The sequence below is a fragment of the Centroberyx gerrardi genome, chromosome 9, assembly GCF_048128805.1.
Source record: "Centroberyx gerrardi isolate f3 chromosome 9, fCenGer3.hap1.cur.20231027, whole genome shotgun sequence".
Classification (NCBI taxonomy): Eukaryota; Metazoa; Chordata; class Actinopteri; order Beryciformes; family Berycidae; genus Centroberyx; species Centroberyx gerrardi.
This window is the reverse complement of record NC_136005.1, coordinates 24,054,883-24,071,522: the sequence shown is the minus strand read 5'-3', so window position 1 is coordinate 24,071,522 and position 16,640 is coordinate 24,054,883. Positions and strand designations below refer to the sequence as shown.

At 44.5% G+C, this 16,640-nt stretch overlaps 1 protein-coding gene across 1 annotated transcript in view; it reads left to right on the top strand.

Annotated features, from left to right (window-relative positions):
• The first annotated feature begins 791 nt into the window (after window positions 1–791).
• ror1 (receptor tyrosine kinase-like orphan receptor 1) overlaps window positions 792–16,640 on the top strand; it is a 129,684-nt gene continuing 113,835 nt past the window's right edge. Inside the window, exon 1 of the mRNA XM_078285739.1 lies at window positions 792–946. Coding sequence (XP_078141865.1) covers window positions 856–946 — 91 coding nt within the window. The 5' untranslated portion in view covers window positions 792–855. The remainder of the gene's footprint in view (window positions 947–16,640) is intronic.

The window sequence follows — 16,640 nt, the reverse complement described above, 5'->3', positions numbered from 1 at the left end:
ATAATGAATTTTAAAAGGATGCTGTACAAATATCACAACAAAACTATAAAGTATAAGTCTGTATAGGAATATTATGATACCATAGGAGATAAAAGTACCATAAAGTATGATATGGCCATTATGAACTCACTTTTTAGTATCACAGACACACTAGTCCCTATAGTAATATTACTGGCATATTATAATGATTTTTCATTAGGGAACAGTGTTTTTTATTTCTTTCTGTTTTCAGGGCCTGGGATTCTGTTCACTGTCAATTCAGTTAATCAAGGGAGTGTATATTTCCCAACATCAAATCATGAAAAACCTCTGGCGTGAGAAGCTTGTCATATCGACCTTATTTGGAGTAACTAAGCATGGATTCTCTGTATTTATTTAGCATAGGTATTGCAGTTAGCAGCTCTATTAGAGGTGAGTGCACTGGCAGTTCACTTAATGAACACAAGGTGGCGACACATGGCGTCCTAATCAGAGCCATGTGGCTCCTCCGTGCGCCAGTCTCCCAGTGAAGTTTGTTGGGAGCGTTGCGCTTACATAGAGGGAGAGAGAGAGAGAGAGAGGGAGAGAGAGAGAGAGAGAGGGAGAGAGAGAGAGAGAGAGAAAGTGAACTGGGCTGGAGTGAGGAGGGAAGAGAGAGAAACAAGGAGAGACGGAGAAAACTCGCTTCCACACACGCTCACATTTTTCACCGAGAGGGTTTTGGTGCGCCTTGAAAGTGCGTCGATAAAAAAAAGCGCACCAGATAAAGCAACGCAGATATTGTGGTTCATCTATTTTTTGGGGGTCCCGAAATCACATTTTTGAGTATAGTGGATGTGAAAAGGGGACTAAGGTTTTTAGCACAGAGCCGGAGGAATGTATCCAACTCGTCTGCGGAGATGTCCAGCCTGCGCTGTCTGGACCGTCCTGCTGCTCCAGACTGCACTGCTGGACCTGAGCGCGTCCGGTGAGTAGCCCATTATTATGTCCGTTTCATTCACTCGGAAAGCATTCCCGTTCATGCCCGCTGTTTCCTACTCCTCTGCTGGCTTCTGCGTTTGTTTCCACACGCGTCAATTCAGCGATGTAACCTATCAACTCTAACCCCTCAACAAAAACCACTGTAACATTCCTATTGGGACCTGCAGTGTGTTTGTGGTGCTCAGCAGTGAGTTTATAGTGACTTTAACGCACTTTATGGTATGTTTAACTCCTACGCCATCACTCTAAATTTCCCATGATACACCAATAGGGACTTATAACTCATTTTTGGAAGGGAAACGCATCTCCTAAATGTCCCCAAACTGTTGTTCCGTGCATGCAAGCTGGGCTGTTTGCCATCATGCAGCCTCCTCTCTCATGTAAATGACCTTTGGTTTTCAGATGATCTTTCTATTGTCTTTCTGAAGGCTCTGCATGCGGAGAGACTATTCAAAGAGGCTTGACTCCATTGGAAGACAATAGGGGCCCTTAACTAGTATTGATGGATAACCAGCCCTCTCTCAGCTGGATAGCTATTGTGGTATCCCCCCCTTAACATTCAAAGTCAATTTAAAGATAAGCAAGTCATACGGTTTTATTTAAGTTAACAGACAAACAACTGGTGGATTCAACATTTAATTGAAACATCAACAGGAAGAGTTAGACTGATGGTGAGTCAGATTTATTGCTTGGAATATTGATTTCACAATCAAACAATCAGACAATGTCCTATATTAGGAAATAAACTGATGATGCATGGGCAATTTTTGGGAAAAATGGTCCAAATTACTGTGAACAGTGGCCTGTAAGGAACAAAATAAATCTATTTTCATTGTTGGTTTAAAAACAACAACAAAAAAAACCTAAAAGTATATTCCCCTGTACATTGTAGTGTGTAATCGTAGCAGTTTGGATTTCAGAGCCACATGCTGCCTTTGCCATGCTGAGTGTGCAGTATCTCATCTTGTGATTAAAAAGAAGCGATGACCTGAGAGTTTATAAAGCTGGTTATTGGTTGAATTTATTTAAGTATGATTGAATTCAGTTTGAATTAAGTTTGAATTGTTGGGTTTTTTTCTGTGTCTTTTGGGTGTATAATGTATATGAAAAAAAATCCTCCCCTCCCAGATGGGTGGTGATGAATTATCTTCCGGAAGATTTTTCAGGGATTGTTTGGATTATCTGGGTCCTCCCTAAATGCTTGTGGCTGTTATTTACAGTGGAGGTGTATATGCTGGAGAGACCGGGCTGAGCGTAAAGCTTTCTGCTATGGCCCTTGTCTTGCTATCTCTCCGCTCTCTCTTCCTTCCTCTCTCTCCCTCCCTCTCTCTCTCTCTTTCTGAGGCAGGGAGCAGGAATGTTAATCCACAATACTCGACTGGAGGAGTTATAACGTCTTCAAATGGAGTTTCATGATCGAATATGGAGGGGGAAAGAGCCGAGCCCTTGTAGCTATTAAGTATGTGGAAAAAGACGGGTGGAAACGACTGCATCCTCTGCCATGCCATGCTTAAGCTTACAATTTAAAGGCAAAACCCCTAAAAATGAATGTGCATATGCTACACTGTGATCCTAGGCAGTTGTCAATTATGGGCAAAAAAATGAAACCCATTAAGATCCCATGTTCTGCCACTGCATCCGCAAAGTTTACCTCCCATTCACTGGCAATGAAACAGCTCCAGGACATGTCTGTAGTCTAGATGCTGCACACAGAGAGTCTTGTCTCTCTTGTATCTCACTGTAATGGGAACATACAGTGGAGAAACAACAGTGCAGTGTGGTTCCACTGTAATCAAACATGTGAAGGCAAGAGTGCAGTACCATGTGATCAATGCCCAGTGGCTATGAATATTGTGGAGGCAACAGAAAAAACATGACATGAAAGAACTGTCTTGCAGTTTGGTGATGGAGGCAGATGGAGCCTATCAGCTGCTTACGTTGCATGAAATCCCGTCTCCTCTTTGTTGTGATTGATTGGCTGACAAAAACACACGGTCCACGTTTTGTATGCTCCTCTAAGTCAAACTTTTCTCAACTTTAGAAAGCGCTCCGCTCTGCCTAAAGAGAAGCAAGGCGCAGCATCTTTTCAAAGCAGCCGCTATCCGTCCACCTTGCAGCCACTGTCCTTTAGCTTTGAAGTAATAATCTGCAACATTAATAAATGTCAGTTTTTCTGAAGTTTCTGAATTGTCCCCCAAAAAATAGGAATTGCATATTGTCAATGTCCTGCACAAGGCCATATCTCCAATTTTGCTTTTTTTTTTGTTTCTGCACACTTTACATTTTAGACAGAAACTCTTATCCAGAGTGACTTAGAATGAGTGCAACAGCAGAATAAGCTCATGTTCCTAGATCACCAAAGTGCTTGGGTCAGACAGTATTCCCGATCAAGGAAAGATCATGTAAGAGAGAAGAGTGCTAGGAAAAGAAATTAAATAATATGTCAAATGTACACGGACATCAAAACATTCTGAATTGTTCTGAACATGCCAGGTCTCGGCACGACTGCAGCTCAATGTGATTTCTGTGTAGAGGTTGCGTTTTGCCTTTTAATAACATTCAGGAAGGCTATAAATCATGTTGGGTGGAACTGCCTCAGCACGGATTTCAACAGGACACACTGTTGACACTAAAGGCACTTCACCTCTGGAAAAAATAAATCCTCGGCACTACAGGCTGAGTCTGTAGGAGCTTGTCCTTCCCTCCCTGCTCCGGTGCAGTCGATATTGTACAGTTGGAAAATAAGAGTTCTGGCACTTTTTTTAATAGAAATAGGGAAGAGGATGAGAAGAGATGTTACACCTCTTGGTAGCACTTTTTTGTTTTGCATGCATCTTTGTTAAATTTGTGCAAATCAACCACTGCCCCTAGTGATTTCCTGCTTGTGTTGTTTTTTTCATATCAGCTAAAAATCTGAATATCGCTATGACTTGTGCTTTATGTCTGACAATATTTAGTTCATCAGCATTTTGTCAAGATGCTCCGGGAGCTGTCGAGGCCTGCCGTGGTTTGGGTGGCACAACCCCTTCAGACAGATGGCTCTGCTCTGTTTAAAACCGGACTCCCACTCTGCGCGGCGCATGCTACACTAACTCAGGCATCAAGTGCTGTGCATCCCTAAAAGCTTTTGGCAGACACAGAAGAATGTACGCAGGAACTGTATGTGTGAAACAGATGTATGGTCTTTTTCTGGGTGGGAGGAGGTGGTTGGGGGGGGGGGGGGGGGTTTGTGACAGTTCGACTCCATTTTGAGCGTGTGAAACGGGGAGGAAAGTCGTACGCGGTCATTTCATCAGCGCGTCGGCCATAAATCACACGCTCAAACTCTGCTCTATGTCACTGATTTAAAACATCGGCGTGTAAACCATGTCATGCACTGGCAATTACCTACTTCCCACTCGTTATTATTAAGCGCATGTGTTTGCCAAGGCTCAGTGTGGTTCAGCGTTGCCAGAGGGCAGACTGGTTTGAGGATGCTGCGTGCTAATTGTTTAATTGATGTACCACCAGTGGGCGATTTTGCTTTACATCAATGGGGATGATGAGCAGGCAAGTGTATGCTCAATATGGGAGAGCACACTTGACTCGATACACTCAAATTAAGCTTTAAACATAATGATATTCTGTTTGTGTAGAAACAACAATTTAAAAATGTCACAATTACAAAGTGTCAAATAATATAATTTGGATGGTGAAATTGTGATGGGCAAGCTGTCTCATTTGTGATTACTACAGCAGAATAAAATGGCGCTAATATCATGATTAATTTTTCTGCCCCACGATACGCATTCTCACATTTTTGTATTGCGATATATTGAATTTCGATATATCCCATATGTCCCATCCCTAGAAATAGCGTAGCTGCAGAGTATAGCAGGTGGTGATTATTATTAACGTCAAACTGGAGCTTCCCAAAGCAGGACTACCTCACTGGGCACTGCAGACATCACAAGGTGTGGGGTGTGTTTCCTCAAGTTGTGTGCTGCCAGTAAATGGTACAATTGTTTTCCATTGAGTTGCTGGCTGGAATGTGCCGATAATATGGCCCCAATGCATGGCTGGCAGAGGAATTTTTGGAAAGAGACCCCAGTTTAGGTTTTCCTTCCTCGTCGAAAAGGGCCAGCAAAAGCCTTGAAGTCTCCGTGAGCGGTTAAAAGCGCTAAATTTCCTGCGTTTGCATAATATTGGCAGAAAAGTGCTCTTATTTCCTCAAACCAGACTCGGTGCAGCACGCTTGTTTTAGCGGTCACAGGATCCCTGGGAGAGGCGGCGTTTCATCAAGGGCTAAACGCAGCTCGCTCAGATCCTCGCTGGAGACGTTTGATAAAGTTTCTGCCACTGCAAACTGAAGCCAAGCATGAAAACCCCTTTCCTGCAATTTACTGTCTGCACAGGAGGTCAGTCCATTAAAGAGAGACAAATCTGTACAGGATACAGGGAATTGCAGCGCTGGATTAAGAAAAGGAACAAAAAAAAACAAACACTGGTTCAGTTTTTGGTGCTGCAGTTGTAAAGCAAGTGTGTAGATGACAGTATGGCACTTCAATTATTTTAACAGAGGGAACTAAGCTGCAGCAACGTAACACTAATTGTGTAATAATGTTGGCCTCATTGATGGACTAAAATGTATATTTACCCTTTTGTTATTGATGGACATGTACTATATGTGTCCAACTGCAATATATATGTAGCTTTCAATACATTTTATTCAATACTTTCCATGTTGTTGTCTTTTCACTGCTGTCTGGAAGACAAATTACCCCTTCGATCTAAAAAAAAAAGCATCTCTACTGTACTCTATAGGCACAATACAATGACTCTTTTGCTGTAGTTGTACGGCAAGCTTAAAGTGAGAAAGTGCGCTGATGACAGTGTGACACTTTAATGAGTCTAATGGAATAAGCCACACATACTGAGTATCAATTTCCCACACAGACTTGGCATGGCTGAATGTGGAGTACTGTAGGGAATAGCGCCGCGTTAAAAGAGCTCTAAATTTCATTGAGACCACTTTTTCATTGCAGTTTCATCAAATTACTTACTAACTTTGCCCCGGCTTAATACGGGGAGACCATGCTACATTGCGTTTAACAGGGGGCGGGATGAAACATGGCTTTTTAAACTCCCCCGTATGTGTCGGCGTAAATCTTTTTAAGCCCTGTTTGCATTGCATTAAGGACTTCAGAAACCCCCGCTGCATGCAGACGGGCCGATCGCTCTCCACCCACAATTAGGTCTTTGTACGTGCCACGCTCCCTCCAAGCTAATAAATACCCCAACCTTTATGGGCTCCTCAGCCAAAACAGATCCATATTTATTTTTCAAAAAGCACTCTTAACTTATCAGTCAATGGAGGGATTTTTTTCACCTCGTCAGCTAGCTTTTTTTTTTTTTTTCTCTCTCTTAGAGGTGTCGCTGTCAGATTTCTGTCTATGTGAAGAAGGCTTTTATGCATTCATCATTTTTTCACACATCTTTCTCAGAACATTTCCCCAACTAACAAAATCATCAACAGTGTGCGATGGCATGGGGCTCTACCTATTCTACGATATATTTTGAATGAATCTAAATGGAATGAAAAGGGGACATCATATAAAAATGACTTAATCAATAGGTGGCACTTATTGGCAACTTTTGATGATTGTGTGTGTATTTCTCCAGACTGTTTTATGGAGTATACAGAACTACTTTCTGTCTGACAGAGGATCTGAGAGGAGAGGCGACCCCCCCCACCTCCACACCCCCCTCCACACACACACACACACACACACACATCACCCCACCACCATCAGCATGACATCAAACTCCTTGGCGCTCCTCTTATCTGGCTGGCATGAGACGAACGCTGGCACTTTCTCCCTCCGTTTTTCCCTCTTTCATTCTTTTTCTTTGCTCTCTTTCTCTCTCTCTCTCTCTCTCTGGGCCTTGTGACGCACTCTCTCTCTCTCTCTCTCTCTCTCTCCCTCTCTCACACACGGTCCCTTTCCCCCCTCTCTTTCTCCTGTTCGTTTTGGCTGCGGCGCTCCTCCACTTGGCCGCTGTTGTCCGGCTGACTGGCAGGCCGCTCTTGGCTGCGCTGCGTGTGTTTACTCAACAGAATTATAACTGAGGGGGGAATGGCAGAAAGGAATGGATGCTCCACACCGGCTCCTGTTCTCTGTAGGGGCACACTGATAAAGAGTTGCTTTTTTACTGATATCGATATTTAAGGAGCAAAATTGATGATTACCAATTAAACGGCTCATGTTGGCTTTTGGTAACGATTTGTTATTACCTTGCAAGAAAGTTTGTGATGATAATTGATGTAGGAACACTTCATACACAGGCATGGATATCGTTTATGTATGAGCCAAAGCAGATAATGAATGACATTTTTGGCTCTCTTGATATCGGTGTCTTGATATATCAGTCTGTAGCTCTGTTCTGTCGCCCACACAGCTCTGTGGTTATGCTGCGAAATCACTGGACCATCAGTTCCATTGAGATATTTGTACAAACTTATCACTCCACAGTTATTAATAGCACGTCATCACATGCCGTTTTCACAATGGTGCGTTTTCCCAAATTGTTCTTGGCAAGTCCCTCATTCATATCTTTCTTTTTCCTCTCTGTTTGTTATTTCTTTCTTTCTTCACACTCCCTCCCCCCCTCCCCCCACATGCACAAATGATGTAGGTAGCACTTTGCCCCTATGGTGCTGTGTAATGTGGAAAGCGCCTGGCGTACAAACTTTGCCTGCTCACACAATTATTAAAACAGAGATGTTTGGATTGCAGGAAATTGAATTTTACGGGGCATCTAATGATTTGTGTTCAGAGTAAGTTAACTCAATGCTTCCTCTTTTTTGTGTGTGTGTGTGTGTGTGTGTGTGTGTGTTACTGGTCAGGGCTCAGGATTATTAGTGCTTTGATTCGTGCTTTGCCTTTCCCATTGAGCAGTGTGTTTGTTTAACATACAGAGAAGTGTGTTTGGCTCTCTCTGGCCCTTTTATTGCTTGATAATTACGATCAGTAGCCATAGAAACTATAATCCTGTTGTAGTCTGAAGTCGGGGAATTCTTCTGTCTTTTGAAGATTAGTTCCTCTAAATGGGTTTAGGTCTAAGCCGCTGGTTTAACAAGCCTACCTCGGCCACCAAATAGATTTAGGGATGTAGGAGAGCAATAACAACAGGATTTTGAGAGTCCAAGCCTTTTTCCATCCCATTGTTTTCAATGGGGAATTGAAATTCTAGGTGTTTTTTTCATCTTTTTTAGATTATTTTGCTTTATTAGAGGTTATGCACTGGAGAGTGACAGGAAAAGTGGGTGAGGTGGCCGTGAGCTCCATCTGAACCCACAAATTGCAGTATTTTGATGAAAGGCAGTGTTTCTTATCTCTTGTAGACTGGCATCCCATCAAAAGAGCATTATGTTCATCATTCACAGATTTATGATGCTGACTCATGAAAAGCCTGTTTGATTCTTCAGTGAATCAACTCTGGAATGATGACTGAGGTCTTCCTTCTTTCTTTCTCTGTCTGTCTCACTTTATTCACTTTCTCCCCCAGAGACACCAAGTCATCCTTAGTTCAGGTTATGGGTGTAATAAAAAGACAATTAGATGAGAGTATAAAAGAGAGGGGGGAGGGTCTGTCCTCACTGGTGCAACAGATCTTGGGGTTGATGTTCCCTGCAAAAGTTGAAAGAAACAGTAAGGCTTTCTCTTTCTCCCATAACTGTTTGTGTAGGAGGGGGCTGGTTTGCTGTGGACATTTATGTTGTGCAATATGTTTTTTATGCTCTATTGAAAGATTTTGGCAGGCTATATTTTGTGTGTGTGTGTGTGTCTGGAGGGTATACTTTCGTGAGGGTACTTGTTTTTTTCTCACTATCGTGTGAGATTTTTCAGTAATAATCATCCCATGTTCCTCATGTCCCTGTCTTTCTTTCTCTCTCTCACGACACTTCATCACTTGATGTTTTTCTTTTCCGTTTTATCCCTCTGTGTGTTTTCTGAAAATTTTGGATTTTAGCTCTGAAAAGCACAAATGACACAAAATCTACCCTCTAAGGCATATAAATAGCCTACAAGGTACTAATATACATCTTTTTTCAGCTGAACAGGTACAATAGATGTGCTTTTTTTTTGCCCCAGTGGCAAGAAGGCATCTTTTATACTGTGAGTGTATTTAAGCAGGGTGAGGAAGTAGACTTTCCTAATTTCTAAGAAGAGGCTCGAATTGAAACAGAGACAGAAAACTGTCTATCCGGGCATCAATTGCGGTTTCAGTTTTGGGTGTGAACTGATTGAATTGGAAGCGAATCGACCCCGGCCCTGCCATTTAGATGGATGTAGGGGCCATTGTTCCCAGAGAGGGAGAGACTCCAGCATCCATTCTCTGAGCCGCTGTCCCGCCACGAGCCAGACTTTAGCCTGTTTGTTTAACCAAGGGCTTTGTCAGATTGTTCCCACAGCCGGCCCTCCATTAACCAGCAGCTAGTGTTTGCCCAGCCACTTCATTCACACACAAAAGACTCGAGAGGGGCTGCATTGCCTTGGTGGCTCAGTCGTCTAGACCAGAGGTTCCTTAACTTTGTCACAGAAAAACGCATTAGACCATGGAACCCCATTTGATAAGAGTTTTTGTCTTAAAAAGCCCGGTCTGTTCCTTCAGATTTCATGAGCTTCAGACAAGCAAACACTGCCTGTTAACGTTGGAAAAGACAAATTGACGGACTGTTTCAAAACTCAAACATGCCTGTAAATTGTGATAATAGTGTCTCTGAACAAGATTTGTGACAAAAAAAACTAAAGTAACTGTGAGCACAAATTTACAATGATTTAGAATGAATAGAATAGCCACCAAAAGACCATGTAAGAAAGTTGACTTAAATGGAAATACCCTCTCTATCCATTTTAGTCCTGTGTTGACCACACTGACCGAGGAATCCGGAGTTAAAAGGTCTCACTGGGTCTAATTCTGAGGGATTGTTGTCTTAGTGCCCATCCAACAAACCACCGCTGGTTAGCCGTCTGCCTAGCCGAGTGCCAATGGGGAAACCACTGCCCTTGTGTGGCATTAGGCGCAGGCACTATTGTCTCATCCAGTTAGATTCGGCAAAATGTCAATCTCCTTCAGTCGAAGCTGGTATAACACGCCTCTCTCGTTATTCAAACTTCTGACTGGACATGGAAAAACCATCCGTTTTTCCTCCCAGAAAACTAGAGCTTGGAGTAATGAGAGTCAGTGGATTACGGCACGCTCAACACCAAGAGCCTTGGCGAACCCTCAAAGCCTTCCTCAGCATCTTGGGGGGAAAACATTTGACCCAGTCTCTAGCATATCCACACAGTCTTAAATCCCCTTTGGCTTGATGGCCTCACCATACAGCAGCTTACTTGAGCACTGACTTCCAGCCTTACTGTCCGGACTGCGGGCGAAGGAGGAGGAAGCGAGAGAAAAAAGAATAGCGGGAACAGAAGGAGACAGACAGAGAGAGAAAGTCAGTCATTTCGCGCTACTGACTGTCCAGATGCGTTAACCAGAGGCCGGTGGAGTCTTTGAGGGAGTCTCTGAGGGAGTCCTGCGACGGTCGTTTGATGTCTGAGCGGCTGCGGCTTCGGTGGCGGAATGTGCCGGCATGGTAATGGAAGGGTATGGAATAGTCATAGGGCAGGAATCCGTCTTTGTGTTACTGTGACAAAGTTATACTATCTTCTCCGTCTCTGTCTCTCTCGCGTTTAGTAGCAGAGTTTAGTTCATGTAGGGAAACTCTGTATTTAACCCCGGGCGGGCGGAAAGGAATCTCGTCGACTGGGACGTTCCCGACCAGGAATTCATGCATTTATCCTGCGGGATGCCGAATGCCGCTCTCGGCCCTCTGCGGAATCTCTCCCTCTCCGAGGCGAATAAAAAAAAAAAAAAACGATGGGAGTGTTGAGGGGAAAATTGAGTTTACCCGTTTAAGCGGCTCCCCCCGTTTTTCATATTTCCACTTTGAACAGTTATTTAATTTCCCGCTGGATGTTTATCAAAGCTGGCACCGACTTGGAAGCAACCCAAGCTGAAGTTTACTTATTGGTGCGGTTGTGTCCTGCATGCCAACACTCCTCTCACACACTCACTCTTGTTCTCTCACTCTCTCTCTCTCTTCCTCTCTCTCTTCCTCCCTCCTCTCAGAAAGCATTGATTTCAGCAGGGCCGGAAATGAAACTGCATCGCCCTGCGACTCCCAGTAGGAGAGGGGGACCAGGAGAGTGAAAGAGGAAGAAGTGAAAAGTTAAAAAGGCTTGATAGTATGCGTTTTAGAGAGGAACGGAGAGATCGATGGTCGACAAAGCGAGGATAGGGATGGGCCCGGCCCGGCCAAAAGAAAGAGGAGACGGGTTAGAACCGATATTATGAGACGTGAAAATATTTTCCTAGGGGCATTTGACTGACGGCGGGCTTAAAATAACCCAGAACCACTCGTATCAATCAAAAACCCAACTCTCATTCTTGGAGAGTGAGGGCAGAGAAATCCATACAAGAACATGATAGACGAGACAGAAACGAACAGCCACAGAGAGACAAAGAGTTACAGAAGAAAGGGGGGTGGTGCCGGTGGAGGAGCGGCGGCCCCTCTATCTTTGACACCTCCCCACCTTCATCCCTCTATCAGAAGTCAATGATCTGCTCCTCAGAGGGGCCTATATAAGAGGCTTAGGCCCGCGTGATCCCGCTGCCTGTTTGCTTAACCTCTGCGTGGCTGCTGTAACAGCGCTAAGCTTCGCCCACAAGAGCTCATTACCTCTCAGTTACATTCACCCCAACTGGGAAACTGGGATTTTAAAAGACATCCGCATCTGACTACATACAGTACATAATTGAGACTTTCATGCAAAAATGTCTTTGAAAAATATGATACCCTCTCTTAAATTGTGAAAGGGAAACTCACTATGGAATAATAATGAGGTTATTGGCAGTCATGGCACCTCTGCTTGCAAAATAGTAACATTTTGAGGATGTACTAAGCTGTATTTTTGAAATATTGAGCAATGAATTCCAGACATTCTTTTCTACAACATGGATATGTTCCACATTGGAGTAAAAACCCTTAAGAGGCACATGGGACAAAAACAAATTCCTACCATTTCACTATCATATGGCGATCTTGTCATCTCAAATTAAACCTGTCATCTCAGCTGTCATTGCGCCCCTAATAGCAGACAGAGAGAGATAGAATAGCTTCAGTGTCTTTCCAGACCTTTTAGCCCCACAGGACCTTAGTTCCACTGCACTAAACCAGACTATTTATTGAACGTTTCAGTGAGATGAACAACTGTTTATACGCAGCCATGCATTGTGTAATGATGTTTTATAGCCAGGCGGAGTCCCGTCCCTCTAGATATATGCAGCCGGAGGGTCTTAATACAGTACTGAGGGGGGGGGGAAAGCCCCCTTTCCCTGTTATGGGCATCAGGGCTTATTATTTCTGACATGCTCTGTTGAAGCGCTGATTTGAAGTGGGCCGGTGCCGATAATTCGGAGCGGGACGGAGCGCTGCGGCTGTGATTCATGGCTGATAGAGAGGGAGTCCAAACAATGGTCGAGTCGATCTGAAGTTTCCCCTGCTGGTACTGTTCAACTGTTTGGACTCGTCTCAGCTCACGGCAGGGACTTGTGGGAGAGTTTGGCAGGGCCAGAGCTTGTTCCTACTTTCTTTTGCTCCCTCTCTCTCCCTTTCTGTCTCCATCTCCCTCCTTCCCCCCCTCTCCTCATCCTTGGAAAGTCCGTCCAAAGCGGAGGGTTTGTTTTGAAAAGTTAGCGCTTGTATTCCAGCTATTCCAGTTATATCCTGGAGCATGTTCTGTTCTTGGCTCTGTGTTATTGTTACTGCCTTAGCTGTCTGTGTGTCCAGGGCCCACTGTGTTGTACAGCTGTGACCCACTGTCCCCCCCTGTCCTCGCCATGCACCCCAGGCTTCGTTAGCCCATTTACTCTCTAATTTAAACCTGATTTAGCTCCGGCCAGCTGGCATGCTAACTCTCTGCTCATGATAGCCTTGAGTGGGAATGGACATTGTCCTTTGTCTGCTTTTGGGATGGTGTGTGTGTGTGTGTGTGTGTGTGTGTGTGTGTGTGTGTGTGTGTGTGTGTGTGTGTGTGTGTGTGTGTGTGTGTACGCGCATGCACGTGTCCCTCAGCAAGTCGCTCTCCAACACCAACTAACAAATTACCAAGCAATCAGCAGGTCTTTGCCTGTTACTAAAAACGGCTGCCACAAACAATTCACACTTTCCCATTCACATGCTCTCATGCAAACAGCGCTCCATTGGAGGTCCATCAAGTCCACAACCAGACATCTTAAGAGCATCACTTTCAGACGAGCAGGGTGCAGTTGGATAGAGAATGAGAGGCATCCCTCTAATTGGTTCACTTTTTTATAGACATCTTCCTTGTTATCGATAGACTTTAGTGAGAATGTATGGGGAAAGAAGCTGCCCACTGCTCTCCCTGTTAAATTGGCACAAATAACCCCCTTGCTAATAAGTGTACCTTGAGCTTGTAAAATGTGTTTAGGAAGTCAGTCCACGCTTTGTTGCCGGAGACGTCAAATGACATCACCCAGTGGCATCTTTGGTAATATCTCCAGAAAGTCAGCTTTTCAGGAGTTTAGCCATGCGTGCATTTTTTGAAGTAATGCAATTGATTATAAATGGGTTTCCGTGGCCTTAGGGTCATGAAACTTAACCCGCACACGACGGCTCATGTTAACTGTTCAAGCAGAAAAAAGGAAAATTGCAAAACTAGAGTTACGAGGCTCTCGGACAATGGTAGCAAAGTGTTTTACTGCCGGTTACACAGCAGCCTACACGTTTGCCCTTAGCCCACGCTCACACACATAACGCAGCAAGAGTGTGTGATTGGTGGTGTGCGTTTGCATACGTGCACGCCCCATGTCACCAGTCTTGGTGGTCTTGGAAAGCCACCAAGATCGCCCCGGCTGCTCCGTAATGTGAAAGCAATTAGCAGCCAGCGGTTTTACACAGCGCCGAGATCTGTGTGGAATAACAAAGGCGAATGTAGGTCGGCTCAGAGCCATAGGTACACAGTTTATTCGTTGCAGTTCTCAGGGGCAGCAGTGTTCCACAATTTTCCCAGAATTTCAAGCATGTCACTGTGAAGACATCAAGGAGGGCATTGCTAGATCTTTGCAGATATATTAGATCTTTCCTGGCTGTTTGATTGGCTGCCCAATTGTGGTTAGCGCCGTATGCAACAATGTAAGCGTGAGTCACACTGGCCCCGTAACAACTAGCAATAAAATCTCCTAAACAGATAAAGTAGAAGGTGTATCAAAATTCTGTTTGGATAAGGCACCAAGCCGCAACACAGATGTAAGAAAAACCACAGAAAGATTGGAATGCGTGTTTTCCAAGCGTTCCAGCAACCTATAGGAAAATCATTTTTCTGATTCTTGTTAGGTTTCATATGGGAATGCCAGGCGTAAATGGGTTTGCAGAGAGTTTAAATCCGGCATTATCCAGCCACCTACGGGCCTCTTTGATGCCTTCGCCCTCCGTTTACTTCAGCTGACATTCATTTGAATGAGACGGACGTTCCCCGTGATAGGGATCTGCCTCTGACTTATGCAGGCATACAGTAAATGGCTGCCACACACATATACAGATTTGGGTTCGGTTGAGTCACCTCTGTGTGTGTGTGTGTGTGTGTGTGTTTACAGTGTATGAGCGGAGTGCGTGCCCTCTGTCACATCTGGCAGCCTGTGGTTTTTTTCATGGTCTGCTAAATGAGGGGGAAAATACTCCCAGCTGCCCTCAGGAAAACTCACCTGGTCTAGAGCAGTCCAAGTTCCTTTCTCTCTTTCTCTCTCTCTCTGCCTCTCTGCCTCTCTCTCTCTCTCTCTCTCTCTCTCTCTCTCTCTCTCTCTCCATATCTCTGTATTTCTCCCTCTTTCACCTTACCCACATACACTCACATAAACAGTCCTTTTCTTGAAGAGGACTGCTGTGCTGTTTGCATTTTTTCCCCCCCGTCTCTTACCACCGTCATCACAATCAACCGCCTTTCTAGCTCAGCCAAGGACACACACATACACGCACCTGACCTGGCCTGAAACATAGATTCCTTCCAAATATCTCCTCAAATTCTCTAAATACGTCCCGGGATAACCTCAGCAGTCAGATGAAGACAACAAGACAAGAAGGGCAGTTTGGCAGGGAAGCATGCGTAGCGGGAGCGACCGCAGCCTCCTCACCAGGTAAAGTCATTTTCACCTCGGCCGCTCTGGGAAGTGGGGGCCAGGAGCAACCCCCCCAAACCCCGACCCAGCATATTTCAGCCGTCCAAAGGGACCGCAGCAGGGAGATATCAGCCTCGAGAGCTGAAAAGCAGCTTTTGTCTGAAGCGACCCTCCGAGACCTCGGCCTGCCCGCTCTATCAGCAAATCATAAACTATACAGCGCAACTGGAAACACAGGAGTGCACCAAGAGGGGAAAAAAAAGAAGAGAAGAAGAAAAACAAAAGGGGAGGGGAGGTTGGGGGGGAGAAAGTGCAAAGTGAACAAGATGAAAGACGTGAAATGCAAAGCAAACAAAGCTGCAGATCAAACGCTAACCGTCATGTATGAAGCGACGCACTTTTTGTATGTAGAGCAGCAATAACCTTGACATGTCAGTGTGATAAGTTGTCGGGGTTTTGGGCAGTGTGTGTGTGTGTGTGCATGCGTGTAGCAGGAGTGGGAGAGACAGAACGAGACAGGGAGGATTACAAATTGTTTTCACTTCTCAAATAAGTATCCAGACCGGGCAAAGCGTTCCAACTAGATGAAAGGAAAAGTTAATGTGTTTTTTTGTGCGTCAGGTGTCTCCCATTCCCTCTGCTCTCCTTGTCCTCCTTTGTCAGCACAATGACAAACTGCAGAATACATAGAAAGCAACTCAGTTTCCAATGGCATTCATGCATATTTGACATTTTACAGCTGGTTACAAGCTGGTTACAAGCGTCAAGAAACACTTTTTTTAACATGCAGGACAATGTCAGATGTTAATTCTAGTGAAAGGAGATGAGGATTTTTGCAGCACATGAATGATATGTAAATTCAGCCTATGTTTCAAGCCCATACTGAGGTGAGATCAACACACACAGACACATGATATGTTATCAATTGTAACTCTGTGGCCTGGACTGTATCATTTTGCTCTGACATCCAGAAATGGGAGCATCTATCAGCAACTATCAGCACCCTTCAATCTCCCCTCTCTACAAAACAAACCTCAGTGGTAGTCAACTTTTTCTTCCTTTGCTAGTGCACTCCACCTCTTATTTTTTCTCTCCTCCTTTCTTCCTGTGCCCCTGTTTCATTCCACAACTTTGTCCCACTTTCATTTCATATTATTGCATTCTCTCTCCTTTCCCCTACTCAACTTTCTTTTCCTCCTCTTTCAGGCTTGCCTTTTTTTACACAACTTTTTTTTTTTTTTTTTACTTTTAATTTCCTTTCTCATCACTCCCTCTCCCTCTCTCTCCTGCCCGGACAGGAAGAAAGCTACCTTAGTCGGGGAGTAATTTCAGGCACGGTGTCTATCAAAGCAGGGCTCAGCGCTGAGCTTTGTGAGGCTTACCGCCTCTCGCTCTTACTCCTTCATTTCAGGATCTCCAGGTTTCACACCAGTTGGCCACTGGATAAACAAGGG